This window comes from Pelecanus crispus, chromosome 18 (assembly GCF_030463565.1).
Source record: "Pelecanus crispus isolate bPelCri1 chromosome 18, bPelCri1.pri, whole genome shotgun sequence".
In the NCBI taxonomy this organism is placed as follows: domain Eukaryota; kingdom Metazoa; phylum Chordata; class Aves; order Pelecaniformes; family Pelecanidae; genus Pelecanus; species Pelecanus crispus.
The window spans coordinates 5,749,696-5,769,723 of record NC_134660.1 but is presented as its reverse complement, the minus strand read 5'-3'; the positions used below and the strand labels follow the sequence as shown (position 1 = coordinate 5,769,723).

Sequence of the window (20,028 nt, the reverse complement as noted above, 5' to 3'; positions counted from 1 at the left end):
CCCCGGCCCCACACCCGCCCTGCCCCGGCCCGTCCCCGCAGCCCCCCGGGAGCCAGAGGCGTGTCGGCGGCGAGCAGCTTTATTCTCCATTTTCTTTACAAGGAGCGGGGCAGCCGTGGCCGGCGAGGGGCCGGAGCGGTTGGGGAGCCATCCCCGGCATCAAACCGTGCAGTTTCCCTCTCCGAAGCGCCGGCACTTCATCACCTTCAGGTAGGTCTCCACCTTGTGCAGGTCCTTCTTGAAGCAGGAGAGCAAGCTGTAGTTCTTCAGCAGGGCGTCCTCGTTGCGCAGGTGGATGTCGAATTTGTCGTAGGTGGGTTTGAGGATCTGGGGACCCCGCGGGCTCCGGTCCTCCAGCTCCTGCGAGAGGATGGAGAGGTGCTGGGCGAGGCGGCGGGGCCTGGCGTCGAGCTTCTGCCACGGCCCCCGTCGCCACGGCCCCCGTCGCCACGGCCCCCTTTGCCACGGCTCCCTTTGCCACGGCCCCCGTCTAACTTTAGAGGAGGTTGGGTTCCCTCTCCCCCCGCCATTAATCATATTTCAACGTACTTTTGAGTTTACGTGCTCACAGGAAAGGTAATTAACGGAGGGGTGATGCTACGCAAATCGCTGCCAGCGAGAAGGGAGCTGGGTACAAGGCAGCAGGGAGAGACGAGTGTGTCTTTTGGGGGTCTTAAGATAACGGGAAGGTTGCAGGGTCTCTCTCTAGCCAAGGGGATGGGGAGCTGGGCAAATAATTCCCTCTTTTCTCCCACTTTCCCAGCGAACAAAGCTCTAACCCAGATCCAAGGCGTGCGCATCTGGAGCGGAGAGAGCTGCAGCCTGCTGCCACTCCTGCCCTGCTTTGCTCACCAGCTGGCACAATAAACAGGATGGTTTTCGTTAAGTAAACATCCATTCATAAATGGATGAAATGTGATTATTTGTCTGGTTTCTGTGTACCGCTTCCCAACGCCCAGGCACATACCAAATCTGGAGAGGAAAATCTGGAAATGGTGCTGATATATATACCTACTTAGCCCAGCTGAAGTGCCAGGACAGAAAATCTCTGTTTACTCTCAGGGCCTGACTTTCAGAGTTATTTAGAAGCTGGAAGATGTAAATAATTGTCCAGACAATTGTCCAGACTCATTTCCTACAGATACAGGTCTCGGAGCTCTGGCTACGCGGTGATGCTGGCAGATAAACTCAGTCATAGAGTAAGCATAACTGAAAAGGTGTCCTGGCAGATAATAAGCAATTTCATTTAAAACAACAAAGCAAAAATTAAGAGTGACCTTTGAAGAAGATCACTCTCCAGCTCTCAGCTGTCTGGGTGCTGTATTAATGTAAGAGAGAAACATCAGAGCATAGGCTTCCATCTGTACACAGAGTTATACGAGTTGTTTTTATAAAATGGCGTGAGTCCTTAAAGCCAGGTTGCAAACCTCGCAAAATTTACTCCACTTTAAAGTATTTCGCATGGAGATGTAGCAAACATTATGTTGCTGTTTGTACAGCAGATTTAAGCGACTGAGTATTCTTTGGGGCTGGGCTTGGAAAGACTTTGGGTTTGGACTGTTGTGATCTTCCTGGTCTGTACTGCTGTCTGAGTGGTTATGGCAGTGCTGTTAACATTTGTTATGTGTGTTCTTATACTCCCCAGTAATGAAACGTGTGCAGTGAGGTGTCATGATCTCGTTATCTTAAGGTAAGCAAAGTCCAAAGGATGCCACTGGTCTTCAGAGTGGAAGGTGGGGAGATTTCCCATGGTCTTTGGATCCCATGGAAGACCGTGGGACCTGAGTGCCCTGTGTCTAGGAGATCTCTGTTACTCTGTAATCATGCTACATCCTCCAACTTACCCTCATCAGAGCTTGGATGCCTTCTTCCAGGTCCTTTAGTTTTTCATACACTCTGTCTGAGGTGCCAAAAACCAGATTGTTTGTGAACACCTTGCTTAGGTATTGCACCGGGGTCAACCAGGACTGGATGAGAACCAGTGAAAACCGAAGCAGCTCCATGTCCTGAAATTAAAAAAAAACAAAACCAAACCAAGGGTCAAAGCTGTGCAGGTGAGGTATTTGGTAGTTGCCTGCTCCCACTGAAACAGCCCGGAGGTGACCCAGAGATGTGCCAGTGCTCCTGCAGCTTCAGCAGATACAGACAAGTTTGCAAGCTGAGGAGCACCACCCAGACATATGTCCTGGGCAGACAACAGTTTTCCTCTTCTTTGGGGTGGGAATATGATGTATAGTGTAACCCAGAAGGGCCTTTCTTTCTTCATGCAGGGATGAAATAGTAAAAAAGGGAGAGGAGGAATGATACCTCAGGAAGCACTGAATTGCTTACAGATGGAAACCCTCTGTTCCTGTAACGAAGCACAGCTGGGCTCTTCAGACAGGTCTGTGCTTGCCCTGGGGAGAGAACTTACCGATTTCTGCTGGGCGTCATCCTTCCCTGTGGGAGCAGGGATGGTTTCCGAGTAACAAAATGCTGCCTGGGAATTTTTGTTGGCATGTCTTTGGTCCTCTGGAATATAGGTGCGTTCCTGTGGAGACATCCCAGATACACTCAGATTTGTTGCCCGTGTACTGGGAGAAGACTGTAGACACTTTCCCAAGCTGTCCTGAATGGTAACTTTTTGCAAGAAATAAACATGAGACATGAGGTGTCTCCGTACAGGATTGGCAGGTAGGAACAGGGGTTTGTATGTTGGCACAGTCGCTACTGGACCTATAGGTCTTCCTTGCGCTAAGCCAAAGTGCTAAGGTGAATGCAAAACACGCTTGGACCGGGTTCTCCCAAGGAGTAGATGACCCCCAGGGACAGCTCTTGCCAAAGGGACAGCTCGTGCCACCTCGGGGCAACAGCAGAGACTGGATAGTTTTAAGCACTCGGAATCAGCCAGGGTCGTAGGTGACCGTCACAGGAAAGTCTTGCAAAATATCTGTGCCATCTCCCGCTCCTTTCAGGACAGGTTTCTCTTTGAGACAGCTGACCCCGAGCGGTAGGTTTGGATGTGGGCAGCGATGGCCCTGAGGAGGGGACTGTGTGGGATTGGAGGCGGAGGCAGAGAGCTGAGAGGAGGAGAACTGACCCCAGGCTGAAGGGATGTAACCTGTCCTGTCCTATTAAGGCCCTTTCTCCTCATCAGGAGCTGACAGAGAAGACACCGATAGTTGAAAAGTCCCTGTTTCTAGGAAGTTATACTGGGTGGGAAGCTGTGGCGCAGTCCTGAAACTGCCAAGCTAATGCGGAGGAGATGCCCGGAGGCCACCACACTTACGAACTCTTTGTATGTCTCGGCAGCCAGGAGGTGAAGGTGCTGAGCCCTCAGCACAGCATTGGCAAACAGGTTGGAAAGGGGCATGGCCGGGAAGGTGGCAGCTTCCTGTGGCCACTGCAGTCCCAGAGTGATCACAGCAATGAAGAGAGGAGAAAACCACGACCCTGCAGCGAAGCGGAGAGGAAAGGTGTTAGCAGCCCTTTAGTGACCGTGCTGAGGAGGGGGGTGGCACCTGGGGATTAATTCCCAGCCTCTTCTGTCCGTGCTGGCTGAGGGCTCACCTTCCTTGATGTCTTGCTGGACTCTGTGGGTGAGCTTAGCCCTCCCCAAAATCAAATGAAACCCTGTTCCCTTTCACTAGACGTGCCCTCGGGGCTTGTACTGCTCCCAGTGTTATAAGCAGCATCCTCCTGGCTGAAGAGTCATTGTTGCTCCATGAAAACTAGAAGGTGTCCCTATGTTTTTCCCTAACATCCTCATGTTTTTCCATAGGCCTTGCCCTCATGAGAAGAGCACAGTGCACTCTTCATTGCGTGAGCAAGCAGGGGTTGGTGAGTACCAGGTGAGGGCCTGGGGGTACCTCGCTTTAGCCTTGCCTTACGCCATGCTGCTGACGTGAAACCGGCTGTCTGCCTTCACTAGGACGAGAGCCGATGACATTGCCTGTGCTGTCACCAGCTACTTTTGCTCTCTGGGACATACCTGTAGAATTTGGTGATCTTTGTCAAGCCTAAAGGTTTTCAACCCGTGACATCTAACTCACACGAGTGTCCATCTGTGCTTACAGAGACCACAGAGTTAATCTCAGACAAATACCCTTCAGTGGAGGCATGACTTGGAGCCTGTAGGACTTGGACAAATGCATTAGACATCATCCTGATCCCCGTCTTAAGCTTTGAATATGAGTTTTAATATCCCTGCCAACATTTACGTTAATAATAACTATTATAACTGTGGCTTGACCTTGTTCTTCATGTTCTCCCTCCTCTCCTTGCCCAGTTTAGGCTAATGACTACCTAAGTTAATTCATGGATTAAAGTCACACTGTAGGGAAAGGTTTTCTTTTTCATTGATTTATAAGTTGCCACATTTTAATTTAGGGCTGGCACTGAGTGTGTATAGCCCACCACAGTACCACCCCATCGTCATCTCCCATCACCCTAAGCATGCAGCAGCGCTGGCAATCCTTTAAAACTGAAATAAAGAAAAGTACCTGGAGCCATTTCTGCCCGGTGAGTTGCTCAGGTGTTGCTTGACAGTGAATGTTTCCTCCTCTCATCTAGGCGGGTAAAGGTAACTGTTGAGCCACCCCTTATATAGGAGGGGGTCTGTTTAAAATGTATATATGTGTTCATGATCACAACAACATCTCTGTATCTTCTCTGTGCATAAATGCACAAGTGTTCGCAATGGTGCTACCTAATTGTAGTCATTTATACATAGATGTAAAGGTCGGGGAGGTTGTTTGCCTAAGGATGAAATCAGTGCTGAATGATTTCACCATATTCTGCTGTTTATTGCAAGTGAAGGTTTTATCATCATTGGAAGACCCATCCCAAATCAGATCAGTGCTTTTACGCAGGGGAATTTGCTGCAGGGCGTCGAGAATTCACCTGATTCTCCTGCCTGCCTCTGCAGCCTTGGCCCACAGTTAACGGGGCTGACTGGCCAGTCTGGGAGACTCCTGACCTAAAGCAAGTGGGATGTTTTCCCGTTTACTGTTAGCGGGGACAGAGCTGGATGGATGCTGTTGGATGAATCCTATCTCCCGCTTAACTGCTTCCATGCTACCAAAGTTTCAAAAGTTCAGTAAATAGTTGTGGTGAGCTGGTTTGGCATAGGTGTGATGAAGAGCTGTCATACCCAGGTGCTTGTGCGGGTGCCGGCCTGCCCACTGCAAATTCAGATGCCGGCGCTCTGGGAGGTTTCTCACATGCTCAGCTGGACAAGGCTACGTGAAGATCTGGTTATGAGCTGCTGCTTGCTCTTGCCTGAGACACAAATGTGAAATATGTCTGGGTTAAGCAGAGGGCTGGTGTGGAAAGGAGGGAGAGGAGATGGGGAAGAGGACAGGTCACAGTGCACCTAACCCTGCTTTTGAGCAAAACAAGACAGAACCTGGGATGGGCAACTCCAGGGGGGACTTAAAGAACATTTACTCCCCATAAGGCACCGATTGCCCCAAACCACCCTGTTTTGGCCCTTTGTCCGGGGTTCAGGGACTGCTCCCTGGTCAGGGGTGGTGATTTGGCTGCCCCGGGCCCTGGGTTTGCCGTGCCGTCCTGGTGTGGCTCTGGTTTCTGAGAGCAGCGTCATCGCCGGGGCGGCTGGAGCAGAGGGTGCGAGAGCTGGTTAATAAACATGCCGGGGAGAGCGCGGTCTGTTCCGAGAAGCCCCCAGCTGTTTGCTCGCTGGAGACATGGTGGTGTCGCAGAGTAAATGTCAGTCCCTAGAGAAGAGGGAACAGTGGGTCCCGCAGCTATCAGGTGTCCCGTCACCCAATAGCCAGCAACATCTGGGTGTGTTTTTTTACTCCAGATCCTGTTTAAATATGTCAGTATTTGTCAGAGATGAGCAGAGCAGCAGGCACCCCAGCCTAGCACAGGCTCTGCCGCCTGTTAATGATGATGCCCTACCGCTGCAGCTAGATTGGTACGGCACCTTGCACCCGAGTCCTGCCCATCACTTGCTGCCCTGCTGCCTCTCTAGCTCTGTTAGTAAAAGCATGGCGTTAAAGCAACGTTTTTTTATGTTGCAGCCAAGCATGGAGACGCCAGGATGATCCAGACTGTGCAGTGCCCCCGAGACTTGGTTTGTCCCCGATCGTCTCTGGGCATTAAATGAAGCAGAAGCGTCGTGGAGAAGGCAGCACGTGACGGCGAAATGCTGGGCTGGGCGAACACACGCCACTGGCAGAATTACAGTTGCATAAGCAGCTCTCAAATACCAGCTTGGCGTTTTTCTAGCTTTCAAATGCCTGCATTTGCGACCCAAAGGAGCATCTCATAAAGCAGCGTGACACTGTAATCTCCAAGTCCCTTTTCTTTTTTGAAAGAGAAAAAAAACCTCAGCTCTCTTCAGGGTGGTCCTGTGTCCACCCGCCTTACCCTGAGCATCACCAGCAGCATCTAAACAAGTGAAGCAACGCTTCTTGTAGGCTCGTACGCTCCTTGGCTCCTCCTGACCCCCAGCCTGGCGTGGCTGTGTGGAGGGGACCTTCCCAGGCTGGCGGGCGAGCTGGAGCCGGCGCATCCTGACCGAGGAGCCAGCTGCTGGCCCACAGCCCAGGCTCTGCACTTCGGTGGGCAGCGACGTGGTTGACAGAGGCTTTAAGTGACGGTTGACTGCCTCTGCTAGCTCACTGCTCGGAAAGGAAATATTCCTTTTGAGATTGAATTGATGGGTTTTATTTACTGGAGCTAGAACTGCTCGGTTTCACTGAACCCATTTCTAAAGATGCGGCTGATGAGGTCCAGGACTGCGACCCAGTCTGCCTGACCGTCCTGCTGATGGTAGGGATACAAATCAGGACAGATACAGAGCCTGGACTGTGTATACCAAAAGATATTTATTTACATTAAATGCATTTTAAATGCAAACCTATCTCATTATAAAATTATAACAAACCCTATCTCTAAGCTCCCTAGAAACTAGTGTAAGCATTTCAAATTAAACACTAACACTACAGAAATATTTATTTGCTTCTGGCATTTTAAAGGAAGCCAAAGCCCCGGGCTAAGAGTGTAGCCAAGCGGCAGAGCGGAACTGGGGTCGCCGAAACTGCTTTTGACACCGGTGGCTTCCTCTCCAGGTGCAAACAGCAGATTCTCCTTATTTTGGTATGATTTGGTTAAGTCAGTTGAGCGAGTTGTTTACCCAGAGCTGAGAAGGCGGTTGGGAACTGGGAAGGCCGGAAAACTTGCCTTCCTCTTCCATTTCGTAACTGAAAACAAGGGATGGAGGGATGAGCTCTGCTAGTCCTGAAATCTTGGCAAACATGGAAACTGGGAACAGCCAGTTCACTTCTCTCGCTGTGAATACTCCTTTCTTTAATTAATCAATTTTATAAGTAAAACATGTTTAAGTAACATTTATATACATGTGCGTGCAACTAATTTGGGATAGTTTTATTTAACTAGTAAAAATCAACCTTAAAATGCTAGGTTTGTGCTATTTAGATTGGAGTTTTCCATGAAGGCGGTTTGCTCCTAAACAAGAACCATCCTGTTCCCTGCTGAAAAGCCCTGTTTGCTCACGATTTTACGCTCACGATTTTCCCCTCCCTTTTCTGCCGGCTTTTTAGGGAAGTGGAGCAGTCCTGTCTTCTTGGGGCTCAAAACGTCGCGAGCCACAGGGGCGCGGGGGCCCTGGGGTCTCCGAGGGAGGACAGGCTTTCAGCCCCATCGTCCTTGTCACCGCCTCGTCCAGCCAAACCCACCAAACCCACCAAACCCACCGCGCTGTGCCAGCCGTGCCTCTCCGGACCCCCCGCGCCCTGGTGTTGGGTGCCCAGCCAGCCCCGAGTCCCATCGCCCACACAGCTGCTGCTGCCGTGCCAAAATAGTTTTTATTAACAGAACCAATTAGTGCCGCTCTGCTCCTCTCCAGATGTTTTTTAGCTTCTCTTGTGAGACCAGATGTAGCCGGGAGCGGAGCTCCTGGCCCTGGGCCCTGTTCTCCTGCTTCGGATCCCGGCGATGGCCTTTGTCTCTCATCCCAAGCTGACGTCTTGGGACCGTGGAGGTCCCCCCGTGCGTGCTCAGCGAGAGCTTCCAGGGGAGCTCCACGGCTGCTCTTGGCTTTATATCCCTGCCTGTGCTCGGCGCCCTGACGGGGTGAAGTTTGGCTTCTAGCTAAGCTGGACCCGTGAAAAGCTGCTCCTTGTTCCCAGGGCATCCCACCAACACTGGGTTGCACCCAGGGTTATGGGACACCCCCGGACCGGGCACGGCAGGACGGAGCAGGATGTGAATTTACCCAGTACCTTTATTAGGACTTCAAAAAGCAGTTGGACATTTGTGTCCCACATTTACATCTTTCCCATAGGTTCTGAGGTCGCACGTGTCCCTCACCAAGGGGACGTCCTCGTGACACAGGCCAGCTCTTGCCTGGAGAGGAGGAAGCCTTGCACAAGCAAGACCCTCTGGGCGAGAGCTGTCTCCCCAGCGTTTCCTGTAGTCTTTGCGGCGAAAGAGGTGCTTTTGGAGGATCCTCCATCTCCGACAGCTGCAAGCTTGGCCTGCTGGACATGTCCATGGCTTGAGAGATGAACAGTGGCCCAAAATCTGCTTCTTGGAACACCCACATGGTGCTGCTCCCCTCGGCTCCTCTGCCAGGGCTGCAGCAGGGTCTCATAGCCCAGGAGGGTCCTTGGGGCACGTGGAGTGATCATAACTGGTCCTCTCCTTCCCAGGTGGGGCTGGAGGAGCCCCACCACCCACCCTGGTTAATGCTCCATTGCATTAACTGCGCAGGAGCTCAGCACCGTGGCGTGGGGCTGCCCGGGGTTTGGGGCCAGTTTGCTACCGGGGGGACTGCGGTTGGCTCCTAATTTCTACAGAGGCTTTAGGGGTTCATCAGTGGGGCGGTGAGAGTGACAGCCAGGGCAGGGCAGCCTTGGTGGGCACAGCCCGGACGCGGCAAAGCGAGCACCCAAGGGCAGCAGGACCCGAGCTCCGTGCAGGGCTGCTGGAGGTGGCTTGCAGCTCGGGGTCCAGGCGCCCGTCAGAGCCGTGGTCCAGGGCAGGAGCCGGGGGCCCGTCCCCACGGGTGCCGGCAGGGAGCTGGCAGGGAGCTGTGCCGCCGGTGCTGGCCTGGCAGTGGGCGCAGGACCCCTCACTCTTCGCCTGGGTGCTCCCCAACTGTCCACTTGGCCTTCACGTCCCGGAAAGGAGTGATGTCCTCGTAGGTGGCCATCTGCTCCACCTCCAGGCCCTGCACCAAGAAGAAGGAGGTTGAGACACGGGAGGGGGAACCACGGTTCCATCGCAGCGCATCCCCCGCCTTGGGACCCCTGAGTGGGGACCCATCTCCAGGCTATTTCCCCAGAGATCGGGGCAGCTTCTGAGAGGGGAGAAGATGGAGGTAGAAGGCTGGATGTGCTCAGAGCTTGGCTTGGTTTTACGAGCAGCTCTTGACGGCTGATGCACAACAGGCGCTTGGGAGGAAGATGCCCTGATGCGCCCTGCAAGGGCTGGTGGTACCTCGCAGACGCCCAGCAAGGGTACAACGAGCTATTTCAAGGCTCGGGTTGATATTACAGAGGTACTTCTATAATTAATGCAGCATTACCTCGTAGGTGTGGTCCTCCTCCGGGCTTTCCTTGCCTTCACCCTGTGGAGAGGGGAGTCACAGGTTGGGTGTCAGCACCCACCGGGATCCTCCATCCCCTGTCCCCGGCCTCGTCCCCCCAGGCCAGGTCCTACCACTTCCACAGGCAAATCCATGCAGTCCCACACGCCGTTTTAGATGCTTATTTTCCCACTTCAGCTAGCCACGCTCCCATGCAACAGCCCCAAACCCAGTGCCTGCCCATCCCCATCCCTAGCAGCGTCCTACCCAGGACGCAGGACACCGCTGTGAGCACCGCAGCGGCGAAGCTGGGGACATCCCCACTGCTGGAGACGCTGTCACTTACTTTATCTAGGAAGAGGAGCATGGGGACGCTGATGAAGATGACAAGCAGGATGGACTGGATGATGATGATGGCGTCTTTCAGGGTGTTCCTGCTCTGGATCTGCTGGATGTTACTGTGACCTGGCGGCACAGAGAGAGCCCCAAGTCCCACCTCTGTGCCAGGCTCCTGGGGACCGGGGGCGAGCTCGGCATGGCCACAGGTTCGTGTGTCAGCAAGAGCGAATGGGGAGGACCAGGGTGACGTGCCCTCCCCCTTGGGAGAGACCAGACCATTGCAAAGTGCCCCCGGGGTTGGCATCAGGGACCAGCTCTGGGATGAGACACCTTGGGCAGGACCCACTACTAGCCAGGACCAGGAAAAACCTGATTTATTAGGAGAACGCAGTGCCTGGGATGTGTTTCTGTGGGATGGACATGCCAGGGCAAACTGGGGGAGATTCTCCTGCTGGTTGGTGGCTGACAACAAGCAAAGAAACCTCTGTGGTGCTATGGAGCATCTACACTTGTATCTGAAGGGGTGCCGCCAGCGTGGGGAGAGGTGGGTGCATAGGAGCATGAGGAGGAATGGGTGAGAGAAGGAGAAAGAGCATCTCCTGGGGTGCATGGAGGATGGGGAGCTCCCACTCACCCATGACTCTGAGCTCTGTCCCGCACAAGTACGGCCACCTCTTCGCCACTGTGAGGTTCTTGCTGTCACACACGTAGATGCCGTTGTCCTCGTAGGTGACCCTGAAGATGGTGAAGTTGATGAAGTTGTCTTTCATCTCGATACGGTAGCGGGAGGTGTTGCGATCCAGCTTGTAGAGGTCATCACTGCCCTCTGACGTTTTGTACCACTGCATGCCATGGGGATCCGGGGAGTAGCAGATGAAGTGGACGGGCATGTTCTTCTTGGCCGCCACGTAGCGCAGGTGCTGCTGCACCATGGGGCACCCGCCGCCTGCCAGGGGACAAGTGTGGTCATGGCGAGCAGGGAGCCGGCACCTGGGGAGCGTCAGAAAAAGAGCCGCTCCCACGAGACGCCCCCCCACCCCCACCCCCCCATCTCCCAAATCCAGAGCTTTCCGTTTTGATGGATTATACTGCTTTTGAGCACTCAGCTTTGTTTTGGTGAATCGTCATCGTCTGGGGGTAGAAATTGCAGACTTTTGGTGAAAACATGCTTTTAATGGAAACTCCAATTTTCTGTGGGAATGGCTTGACTCGAATGCTTTTTTGCTGCTCCAGCCCCTCTCTGTGTACATCTCGTTAGTCTCAGCTCCAAAATTACAGCCTGTGCTGGCACGCACCACAGAGCCTTTGCCATCTCCCCAGCTGGCTTCTCTCATGCTTCCACATTTTTTTCATTTTGCTCTATTTTGTATTTTTGCCCATGTTTTGGTCCCAGAGCTGGTGAGTTTGAGGGCTCGTTTGGGTTGCAGAATTCATGCTTAATATCCCATGGGTGGGAATGGCACAAGCGCTGTGTGCATGAGCCCAGGGCCTGGTCCCAAGGCACGGCTTGTTCATGCAACGTGCTCTGCAAACGCAGAGGAAAAAAACGTGTGTGCTTAGGAAAGACAAAACAGATCCGGCTTTGCAGAGGGGGAGCAAGGTGCGGGGCTGGGGAAATGCCGTGGAGGAGGTCACAGCCTGGGAATTGCCTTTGGGATGGGGAAGGCCTGTGGGTGACGGGGCATCTCCAGCTCTGCAGGGGACCCGTGCCTTCGTGGCATAGCCATGGGGACGGGAGGGACCCTGGGGACACACGCAGGGAAAGAGCCCGATGGGTCTGAGAGGTTACCTGTGCTGTTCCTGGTGCTGTTGGCTTCTGCTGAGAGCCCACCTGCAAGACAGGAGAAGGGCCCTGAGATGGTGGCCAAGAGCCCACGTAGGACAAGCCCACGTAGGATGTCCCACGTGGGATGGCACGTACCGTGGACCCTTCGTGCCCACTCCATACGGGATGGAGTGCTTGGGAGCATCTAGAGCCCCGCTCAGAGGATATGGGGCAGCGCAGATTTGGGTACAAACCCTACCATTTCCATCCCGTCTCCTGAATCTTCTCTAAGTAAGTTGCTTTCTGGTTGGCATCCCAGTGAAACCTGCCTTCACTATTAATATCCCCCTAGGCTGGCATCTCTCAGAAAGGGTCCAAACAGACTCACACCTCTTTATTTACACTCTCTATTTTCTGAATCAACCAGAAACACTCTCACTGCCGGGGCTTCCCTGGGCTTGGAGCCCCGTGGTGGCCAGGGGCGTTCTCCGACCCTGGGACCACGCAGCCCCCCGGGACAAGGGCTGGATGGAGCTGCGGGACCGGCGATGCAGTGCAGGAAGCGGGGTGAGGTGGGGACCCCCCAGCACCCATGGGTGCTCCTGCCTGCAGCTCCAGTGCCCCTGTGCCTCGGTTCCTCTTGCTGCAGCTGGGCAGGAAGCACCAGCCCTGTTTACCGCATCGCTTCAGTGCCCAGCTCTGCCTGCTTGATGAATACTCGCCAAACCCCACTGCGGGGAAGCTGGCATGGAGGTGGGGGCTGCACTGCCTTCCAGCACGTTGGGGCAGCTGCGAAACTCCCCACAGAAGAAGAAGGAGGAAGGTTCAATTCCCTAGCCCGAGCTTTGCCCCGAGCCTTGCCACCCTGCTGCAGACCTTCCTGCCCCGAACAGCAGCTCAGCTGTGGGCCCCCCTTCCTGCCCCGGACCTCTTCGGGGTCCATACTGCCCTGTTCACCTCCAGCACCTACAACTCTGCAGGCAAACTCTCCCCTCCAGCCCCATTTCATGTTTTTTCTGAGATGGGCAGATGCGCCTTGTCCGGGCTGTGCGTTGGGTACACATCCCTGTCACCTGCGGTCCTGCCAGCCAGCTGGGACACAGGGCTTTGCTCTCCATGTTTTGTTGGTGTTTCTAAATGAAGACCAGGCTGGTCGCTCACCCTGAAAGCCCTCACACCCCTCAAAGCCAAGATTTCCATTGCAACCATGGGCAATGGGCTGAGCTTCCCCTGTCCTCCCTCAAAGCCACCATGAGAGCCAGGATGAAACCCTGCGACCTCGAATCCGTGCTGGACTTGGGTGGCCACCCAACAGAAACCCTTTAAATGCCATTTCTCCTGAGGGCACAAGTTTCCCCAGCCGAGGGTGGGATCTGCTGCAGGTTTTTGTGGGTGTCCCTGCACCGAGCAAGAAGGGTTGGAAGGGGACAGGAGCTGTGTCCTGGGTTTAGCTGCTGCTTCTCCGTGGAGATGCAAAGGGGAACAGTACAGGGCTGTTCACACAGGGTCCACAAATCACCCCCAAAAGCCTTTTTCATCTCATTTCTCCTCCACTCCTGGGCACTGAACCCCACGGAGCAAAGGGACATGGCTTGGTCGTGGCCTGAGCAATGTGCCGGCCCCATCCTCAGGCGTCTGAGAGCAATAAATGGTAAAAAAAGCTCACAACCCAACCCTTCTTTCCTGCCACCTGCAACCACAGCCAGGCAGGCCCTGCACCCGCTTGGCACCGGGCTCCTGCCAAAGCCCTTCCTGCACCCCAATGGGAAGCAAAACCCGAAACCCGAGGCAGGCATCAAGCCTTGAGCCCCCACGGGTGCCCCCTGGCTCCGCTGCACCCGGGGCTGGCTTCCTGCACAAAGTAGTACTGAGAGCAGAGATTTCAAAGTTTAAAACTAATGCATGTAAAGCCAGACCTGGGTGAAGTCCCTTGTTGCACTAAGCAAGGGACACACGCCAGTGCAGCACCTGGGTGCACGTTTCTTTGCTCTGAAATGCAAAGCCCGTGTTTGACGCCTACCTGTGACCAGAGCCATCAGCCAGAGGTTCGCCTGGAGCACCCAGAGCCTCACGCAAAGATCAGTCATCTTTCACTGCAAATGGCGGGGAAACATCCAGTCACCGGCCCTCGCTTCTGCAAAACACAGCGGCTGCTCCGACCAGCTTGGCCTCCGTACCTAAAAATGGCAAAGCTGCCGCTATGCAAGACGGCCCCTTTCCTGCTCATGTAAATCCTCCTCAATGGGGACTTTCCCCTTTGGGCCGGTTTTGAATGCGGCGCAGACGCTGGGGCGGCTGGTGCCTGCGCCCTGGGCACCGTCCAGCCTCGTGTCTCCGGGCCGTGCTCGTCATGGTGGTGTTATTTGATGGAGGTGGCCGTGCCTGGTGTGGGGCTGCGCCAGAAGTGGAGATGAGCCCATCTGCAGAGCACTCGGCGATGCACAACCTGGGCTGAGCGCAGGGGATGTGCCCAGGGAGCAAGATGCGACTGCCGGCACTGCCGCATCCCCGGGGGGCAGAGGATGGGGGTTACCCCCAGGGTTGTACCCCAGCTCCGCAGCAGCATGGGCAGCTCCCCCCCAGTTTAGCCCTTCAGGTGATGGGCAGGGGTTGATGCTGGCCCAGTTGCAAGAGCTGGAGCAGGAGTGGGGTGGGAAGAGGGGATGTTTGTGGGGTTTCTACTCTCTGCTCGTTGTGGGGTGCAGTGGGGTCAGTCCCCCAGCTCCCATCCCCTGCATCCCAGAGAGTCCCCGCAGCCGCCCTGCCAGGGAAGGGTGAAATCTAGAAGAGGAGAGAGATGGCCAAAATGAGATGTCACCTCCCTGGGTGCCAGCCATGCCCACCCTTTCTCCACACCCTGTTTGCCGTGACTGAGACCCTTCTCCATGAGTCCTTTGGAGACAGCCACTCCCTGGGGAAGTGCAACGTGGCACCCCAAGGTGAGCTCTGTCCTCCTTTGCTCGGATGCAGAAATACGTTTTCCCTCCATGCCGTGCCCTCCGGCTGCTGCGTGTTACCAGCTGCGGGCGAGCACTGAACTGTAACTCCATGTGAAAAACACCTTTGGGTACTTTTGCCAGCCGTGCTGGTCCCCAGAGCCCGGGTGTCTCTGCCTGGGGCCTCCCCAGACCTTCACCTTCTGCAGGTTTGGTGGGGTTTTTTTGCTGGTTGAGCATCCGGTGGCTGCTGGGAACCAGCCCGAGCCTCACCTTGTATGCGAGGGGACAAGCAGCAAGAAAGAGGAGAAATAAGGGTTTCCAGAGAAAGACTGGCTCCAGGAGGGAAAGAGAGATGATCGGAGAGGTGCCTTCTCCTGGTAGAGCAGGCAGGTCATGCCGTGCACGGTGCTGTACATCGGTGCTGCGCTGCTGAGTCCCTGCTGCCATCAACCCAGGTCTTGCTGGTAAAGCACAGCCTGGCCGTGACATCCCAGCAAGGCAAAAGCAACACGGGATGCCCAGGGGTTCAGCAGGCTCTGGAGGGATTTTTTTCAAGCCCTGGGTTTGGAGATGGGAGCTGTGATGAGCGAGGCAGGGATGCTGGAGGTGCCTGAGAAAGCCCCGTAAGGCAAAACCAGGAGTGGGGCACAAACTAAAGAGGGTTTGCAGTGACGGTGGCCAAATTACCTGGCTGTGCTGCCTGCAGGTGCCTTGGCACCCTTGGACAGGCACAGGCGTGGTCCAACGGGGCTCAGTCTCCCCTTGAAGTCCCCTGTGCTTGCAGTACAAAGTGGCGTGGGGTGTAGGGAGACCTGATGGTCTGGCGGGGAGGGTCCTGTGTCCCCGTGTCTCTTCCCCTGGGCTGCTCTGGCTCCCCAGCCCACAGCACGTGGCCAGACCATGCCCTGTGGGCAGAGCAGAGCCGCTGCCAGGCAGCTGCACCCTTCCCCAGCCCATTCCTATTCATCAGGGCTTGGGTTTCACCGCCGTCCTTCCCCTGCCCCGCGAGGACAGGGACCGTGGGTTGTGCCACCTTCTCTCTCCAGCCCGCTGCTTGCGTGGCACCATGATGATCTCAACTTGAATGACACCAGCCCTGGGACGAGCTGTTCCAGAAAGAGTGAAAACACAGCAGCAAGGCCATGCCGTGGCCCCCGGGGACGTCAGCGGGTCCCAGAGGCGGCTCCTCCTCTAGCCACAGATTGACGCAGAAACCTCCTTCGCACACCGCCGCCTTCTCCCCATGATGCTGAACTGCTCCCGCGTGGCCGGCGGGGCAGGTTTGGCCCCGCAGAGCCTGGCACGGGGCGCCTCGGGGGGTCTGCACCTCCTCCAAGCCCACCCCTCTCCTTGCTTGAACCTGCAGCAGCGTCTCCTATAGCTCCTAGAGTCAGGGCTCATTGCTGTGAGACACCAAGGGCTCCAGGGGACTTGGTGAGCAGAGCAGAAGCGCTGGGGTCTGGGCTGGGTTGGAGGTGCCAGGGGGAGGCAGCCCAGGGGGTCTCTTGTGCAGGATGGAACCACCAGGTCCTGCTGAGAACGGCAGGTCCAAGCCAAGGCCACGCACAGGGGCTCCCCATATCTGCCCTGGAGCAAAGGGAGGAGGCATTTACCTCTTCCAGGGGCAGGGAAAACATTTTTCCCCTCTAAGACACACCAACGCATTATTATTGTAATAATAGACCATTTAAAGTTGTTTATTTTAAGAAATGTACAAAGAAATATGGCTTTAAGCTCACACAAATCCTGCTCTTTGACATTTTTCCCATCACCGACAACACATACATACAAGCAGCATTGATTGTGAACCACAATCCGGGCTGGAAATCGCTGTGCCATGGACGCTTCCCATGCAAACGCCATTTAAAGCGGCTCAGGCTCCTGTTCCAGGGAGCATCACCCTATGCAACATGGAAATGGAAGCACAACGCTACGGGATGAGCAGAGCAACCCCGGCTCTGCCGCCTGGCCGACAGCACGTGGATGCAAGCAAGCTCGGCGCTGCTCCTGGCCAGCCTGAACATGGGGCATCCGCAACGGCTCAGCGCCAAAATCAGCCCAAGAAAAAAAAAAAAATACGAAAAGACAGACCCTTTGGCTTCAAGAAGTAGCCCTTGTTTAAACTGGAAGAGGTTTTGGTTCATGTTTGTTTGGATCTCAAGAGGTTTGTTATTTTTTTTTTCCCTTTTGAAGGCAGAAGACAGTCCAGAGATGAACTTGGGGCCTTTTGCACATTTTTCTTGATTTACTTTCCTTTTGCCCACCTGCGTAGAGAGCAGCAAAACGCTTCCCCCCTGGGAAAATGCTCCTCTGCCTGGAGGTTTCCTGGTGAGGACCTGCCTGGCCCCACCAGGCTCTGCAGAGACCCCAGCACAAGCCACTGGGTCACCTCCAGAGCCCCCGCCAAGGGAAGGGTGCTCTGCCCGACTATTTTGGGATTTACACCCCCGGTGGGAGCATTCATTGCATTAAGGCCCCCGGAACTCGGTGGCCGACGGGATTTAAGGGACCCCGTCGAAGCAGCTCATTGCAAGGACCGTTCAAACACCTGCTCCGATCCCCGGGCAGGCGTCTCGTTAATTAACGCTAACCAAGAGCGCTCCAGCGGGACATTTCCTCTTGCTATGGGGCTTGAAAAAACCCTAGAGGGTTTTGTTACAGGGACTGGGGATTCTCAGAGGAGGTTTTCCAAACCCTACCTTTGTCCGTTCCTTTCCTGCCACAAAATCTGGACGAAACGGGAAAAGAGAGAAGAATCATGACTGTAAATACTGTTTACATTCGTACCGTAGAGACCTGAATGATTTATGATTTCAATGCATATTCAGAGACCTTTAAAACCTGATATTTAACCCTGAGTACATATCTGCAGATGTTTTGTTTTGGCTATGCAAACAAATCTTTAAGACATAATTGCACTTTCTCTGTATATAACAAAAAAAAAAAAATCCATAAAGCTTATTCAAATATTCAAAAGAAAGGTGCTACTTTTAAGACATTGGAGATTTTTGTTCACAAAACCTTGTCTTTTCTGTAATTATTCTTAATATTATTTCACTTGGCTCATCTTTCACTGGCTACTTGGCTGCACTCTGGAAGAATAATATACAAGAAAATCTCTTAATTGTGAAATAACATTAATAAATAATTACCTTAAGTAAAAGGACGGCCATACTAACTTGTTAATGTCTGAAAAACATCGTTACCATGATGAGATCATTTCAAAACTAAAATGTTTCTCTTTCACCAACAACAGATTTCACATTTAATTCTCATAAGAAAAATATTAACCTCTTTGCAAGTGCAGTGAGCTGTAAAAACCAGGATCAGTAAGACATCCTGCTTCGAAAGTTAAGGTGTCTACTTGAAATATCTGAAATTAGCTCAATATCTAAGATCTATTGATCTGTATATGGAAGAGCTCTTGAAAAAGGAGACACAAATCAAGTCTTTTCCAGCTGGGCGAGAGATGGAAACCTCTTTCTGTTATACCAGCGACTCTTTCACGACACGTTCCTTATCCCATACTTTTGCTTCACCAGGAGCATTTCGAGTCTCTGAGCTGGGAACGGGTGCAAGACCGAAGGCAGGGGCTGTCTCCACATCTGTCCCACTGTTCCCATACATCTCGTGCATTTTGGTGGCAATCAGACCTTCCTTCTCGGGTGCGTCCTCTCTCAGGGCATCCTCATCCTTACTGTGCCTGTACATGTAGGATGCCTGCTTCACCGAGCGCCTCAGGAGGTACCTCCGGAAAGCCCTCTGGATTTTTGTAGCACAGACTTCCTCATGTTTCCTTTTCAGAGTGGTGGTGATGGGTTCATAGGAAACCTTTGAGGGATTTGCAGCCATGAACTTCTCCTCCATGGTGGCCTTCAAGGCATCCATCTCTCCTGAGTCTCCCAGCACTTCCTTAGTCAGGGCGAAGAGGATATCTAGACAGTGGATTTTGTCCCCAGCAACCATTGGTAGATCCATGGTGATTAGCTTGATCTTGTTTGGCTTGGGAATTTTGAGCGGCTCCTGCAAGGTGTCTACAAAGTCAGACAAGGTGCTGTAGGCAATGAACTGGGTGGCATCCGGGTCAAACTTCTCCCAGGTTTCGTAAAACATTTCAAAATCGTCTTCACAGAGGGGTTCGCTGCTCTCCTCCGTGGCCACATTGAAGTTCTCCAGGATGATGGCAATGTACATGTTCACCACGATGAGAAAGGAAATGATGATGTAGCTGCAGAAGAAGAAGATGCCGATGGACGGATTGCCGCAATCCCCTTTTACCGAACTGCCAGGGTTTTCCAGGTTGGGGTCGCAGTCGGGGGGGCCACTGTTCAGGATTGGGCTGAGGAGGCCATCCCATCCAGCTGATGTGGTGATCTGAAAGAGGCAGATGATGCTGTTCCCAAAAGTTTCAAAGTTGAAGATGTCATCGATCCCTGCCTCCTTCTTTACATAGGCAAAATTGGACATCCCAAAGATGGAGTAGATGAACATGACGAGGAAAAGCAGGAGGCCGATGTTGAACAGGGCAGGCAGGGACATCATCAGAGCAAACAGGAGAGTCCGGATGCCTTTTGCCCCTCGGATCAGCCGGAGGACACGGCCAATCCTTGCCAGCCTGATGACCCTGAAGAGGGTGGGTGATACAAAGTATTTCTCTATGATGTCCGAGAGGACGATACCTGTCAAGGGATGAAAAAGAAGTGAGTTTTCCATACTCTACAGCCAACATAGGGAGGCGAGGTGGAGCTACTCCATTTGATTTGCTAGGGTTGGGGAGATAGCGGCAGATGAGGCCACCCCCAATGGCACACAGCGCTCTGCTCTGCTGGTGGCAAACAGAATGTATTCCAAAATATCTCTGAGCACAGACCCAAAGGTTAAACGCTGTGCAGCCATGCAACATGGAGACAAGGGGAACCCAGCACCAAGGAGGAATGGACAGAATCCCAGTCCCTCACCCTGCTTAGTGGCCTCACATCTATCCTGTCCTGTTGGCTTGGCCCTGCTCAAAGGGTGGGTGTAAGGGAGTGGCCTGTGACAGCTTGCTGGCTGTGGACCGGCCAGACCATTTCCACCCTTTGTTATCTAGCGGGACCCCGGAGGAACCAGTGGAACCAGCAGGACTCACCTAAAATGGAGAGGATGACCACCACAAAGTCAAAGATGTTCCAGCCAATAGTGAAGTAGTAGTAGCGCAAGGCAAACATTTTGAGCACACACTCTCCGGTGAAGATGACAATGAAGACCAGGTTGATCTTGTAGAGGACAGATGTTTTGAGTTCACTTTGATCATCTGTTTCAACCATCATGGTCACCATATTAAGACAAATCAGGATCATGATGGTTATGTCAAACACTTGCTTGGTAACAAAGTCAAACACCATCCCTTGAAACTTGTTCTGCCATAAGGACCACGTGGGTGATGA

At 53.7% G+C, this 20,028-nt stretch overlaps 3 protein-coding genes across 3 annotated transcripts in view; all 3 read right to left on the bottom strand.

Annotated features, from left to right (window-relative positions):
• Nucleotides 1-159: 159 nt before the first annotated feature.
• GH1 (growth hormone 1) lies at nucleotides 160-3,352 on the bottom strand. Its single transcript, XM_075722718.1, has 4 exons — nucleotides 3,269-3,352; nucleotides 2,414-2,530; nucleotides 1,845-2,006; nucleotides 160-360 (listed from the first exon to the last, which is right to left on the bottom strand). The coding sequence occupies exons 1-4, from the start codon at nucleotides 3,350-3,352 to the stop codon at nucleotides 160-162; spliced, it is 564 nt and encodes a 187-aa protein (XP_075578833.1).
• Nucleotides 3,353-9,103: 5,751 nt separating this feature from the next.
• CD79B (CD79b molecule) lies at nucleotides 9,104-13,750 on the bottom strand. Its single transcript, XM_009486875.2, has 6 exons — nucleotides 13,684-13,750; nucleotides 11,688-11,729; nucleotides 10,533-10,844; nucleotides 9,906-10,024; nucleotides 9,560-9,601; nucleotides 9,104-9,202 (listed from the first exon to the last, which is right to left on the bottom strand). Exons 1-6 carry the CDS (start codon nucleotides 13,748-13,750, stop codon nucleotides 9,104-9,106), a joined length of 681 nt encoding a protein of 226 aa, XP_009485150.2.
• Nucleotides 13,751-18,088: 4,338 nt separating this feature from the next.
• Nucleotides 18,089-20,028, bottom strand: part of SCN4A (sodium voltage-gated channel alpha subunit 4) — a 40,127-nt gene continuing 38,187 nt past the window's right edge. Inside the window, 2 exon segments of the mRNA XM_009486876.2 lie at nucleotides 18,089-19,281; nucleotides 19,731-20,001. Of these exon segments, the coding sequence (XP_009485151.2) occupies nucleotides 18,089-19,281; nucleotides 19,731-20,001 (1,464 nt within the window).

Coding starts and splice junctions, on each gene's coding strand:
- GH1 (XM_075722718.1), bottom strand. CDS start 3,352: ATGCCCCTTTCCAACCTGTTTGCCAATGCTGTGCTGAGGGCTCAGCAC. Junction 2,531..3,268: donor CCGAGACATACAAAGAGTTC/GTAAGTGTGGTG, acceptor ATGTCTCCACAG/GAACGCACCTATATTCCAGA. Junction 2,007..2,413: donor ATGACGCCCAGCAGAAATCG/GTAAGTTCTCTC, acceptor TTTTAATTTCAG/GACATGGAGCTGCTTCGGTT.
- CD79B (XM_009486875.2), bottom strand. CDS start 13,750: ATGACTGATCTTTGCGTGAGGCTCTGGGTGCTCCAGGCGAACCTCTGG. Junction 10,845..11,687: donor CAGCACCAGGAACAGCACAG/GTAACCTCTCAG, acceptor GTCCCCTGGCAG/GCGGCGGGTGCCCCATGGTG. Junction 9,602..9,905: donor TGCTCCTCTTCCTAGATAAA/GTAAGTGACAGC, acceptor CCCTCTCCACAG/GGTGAAGGCAAGGAAAGCCC.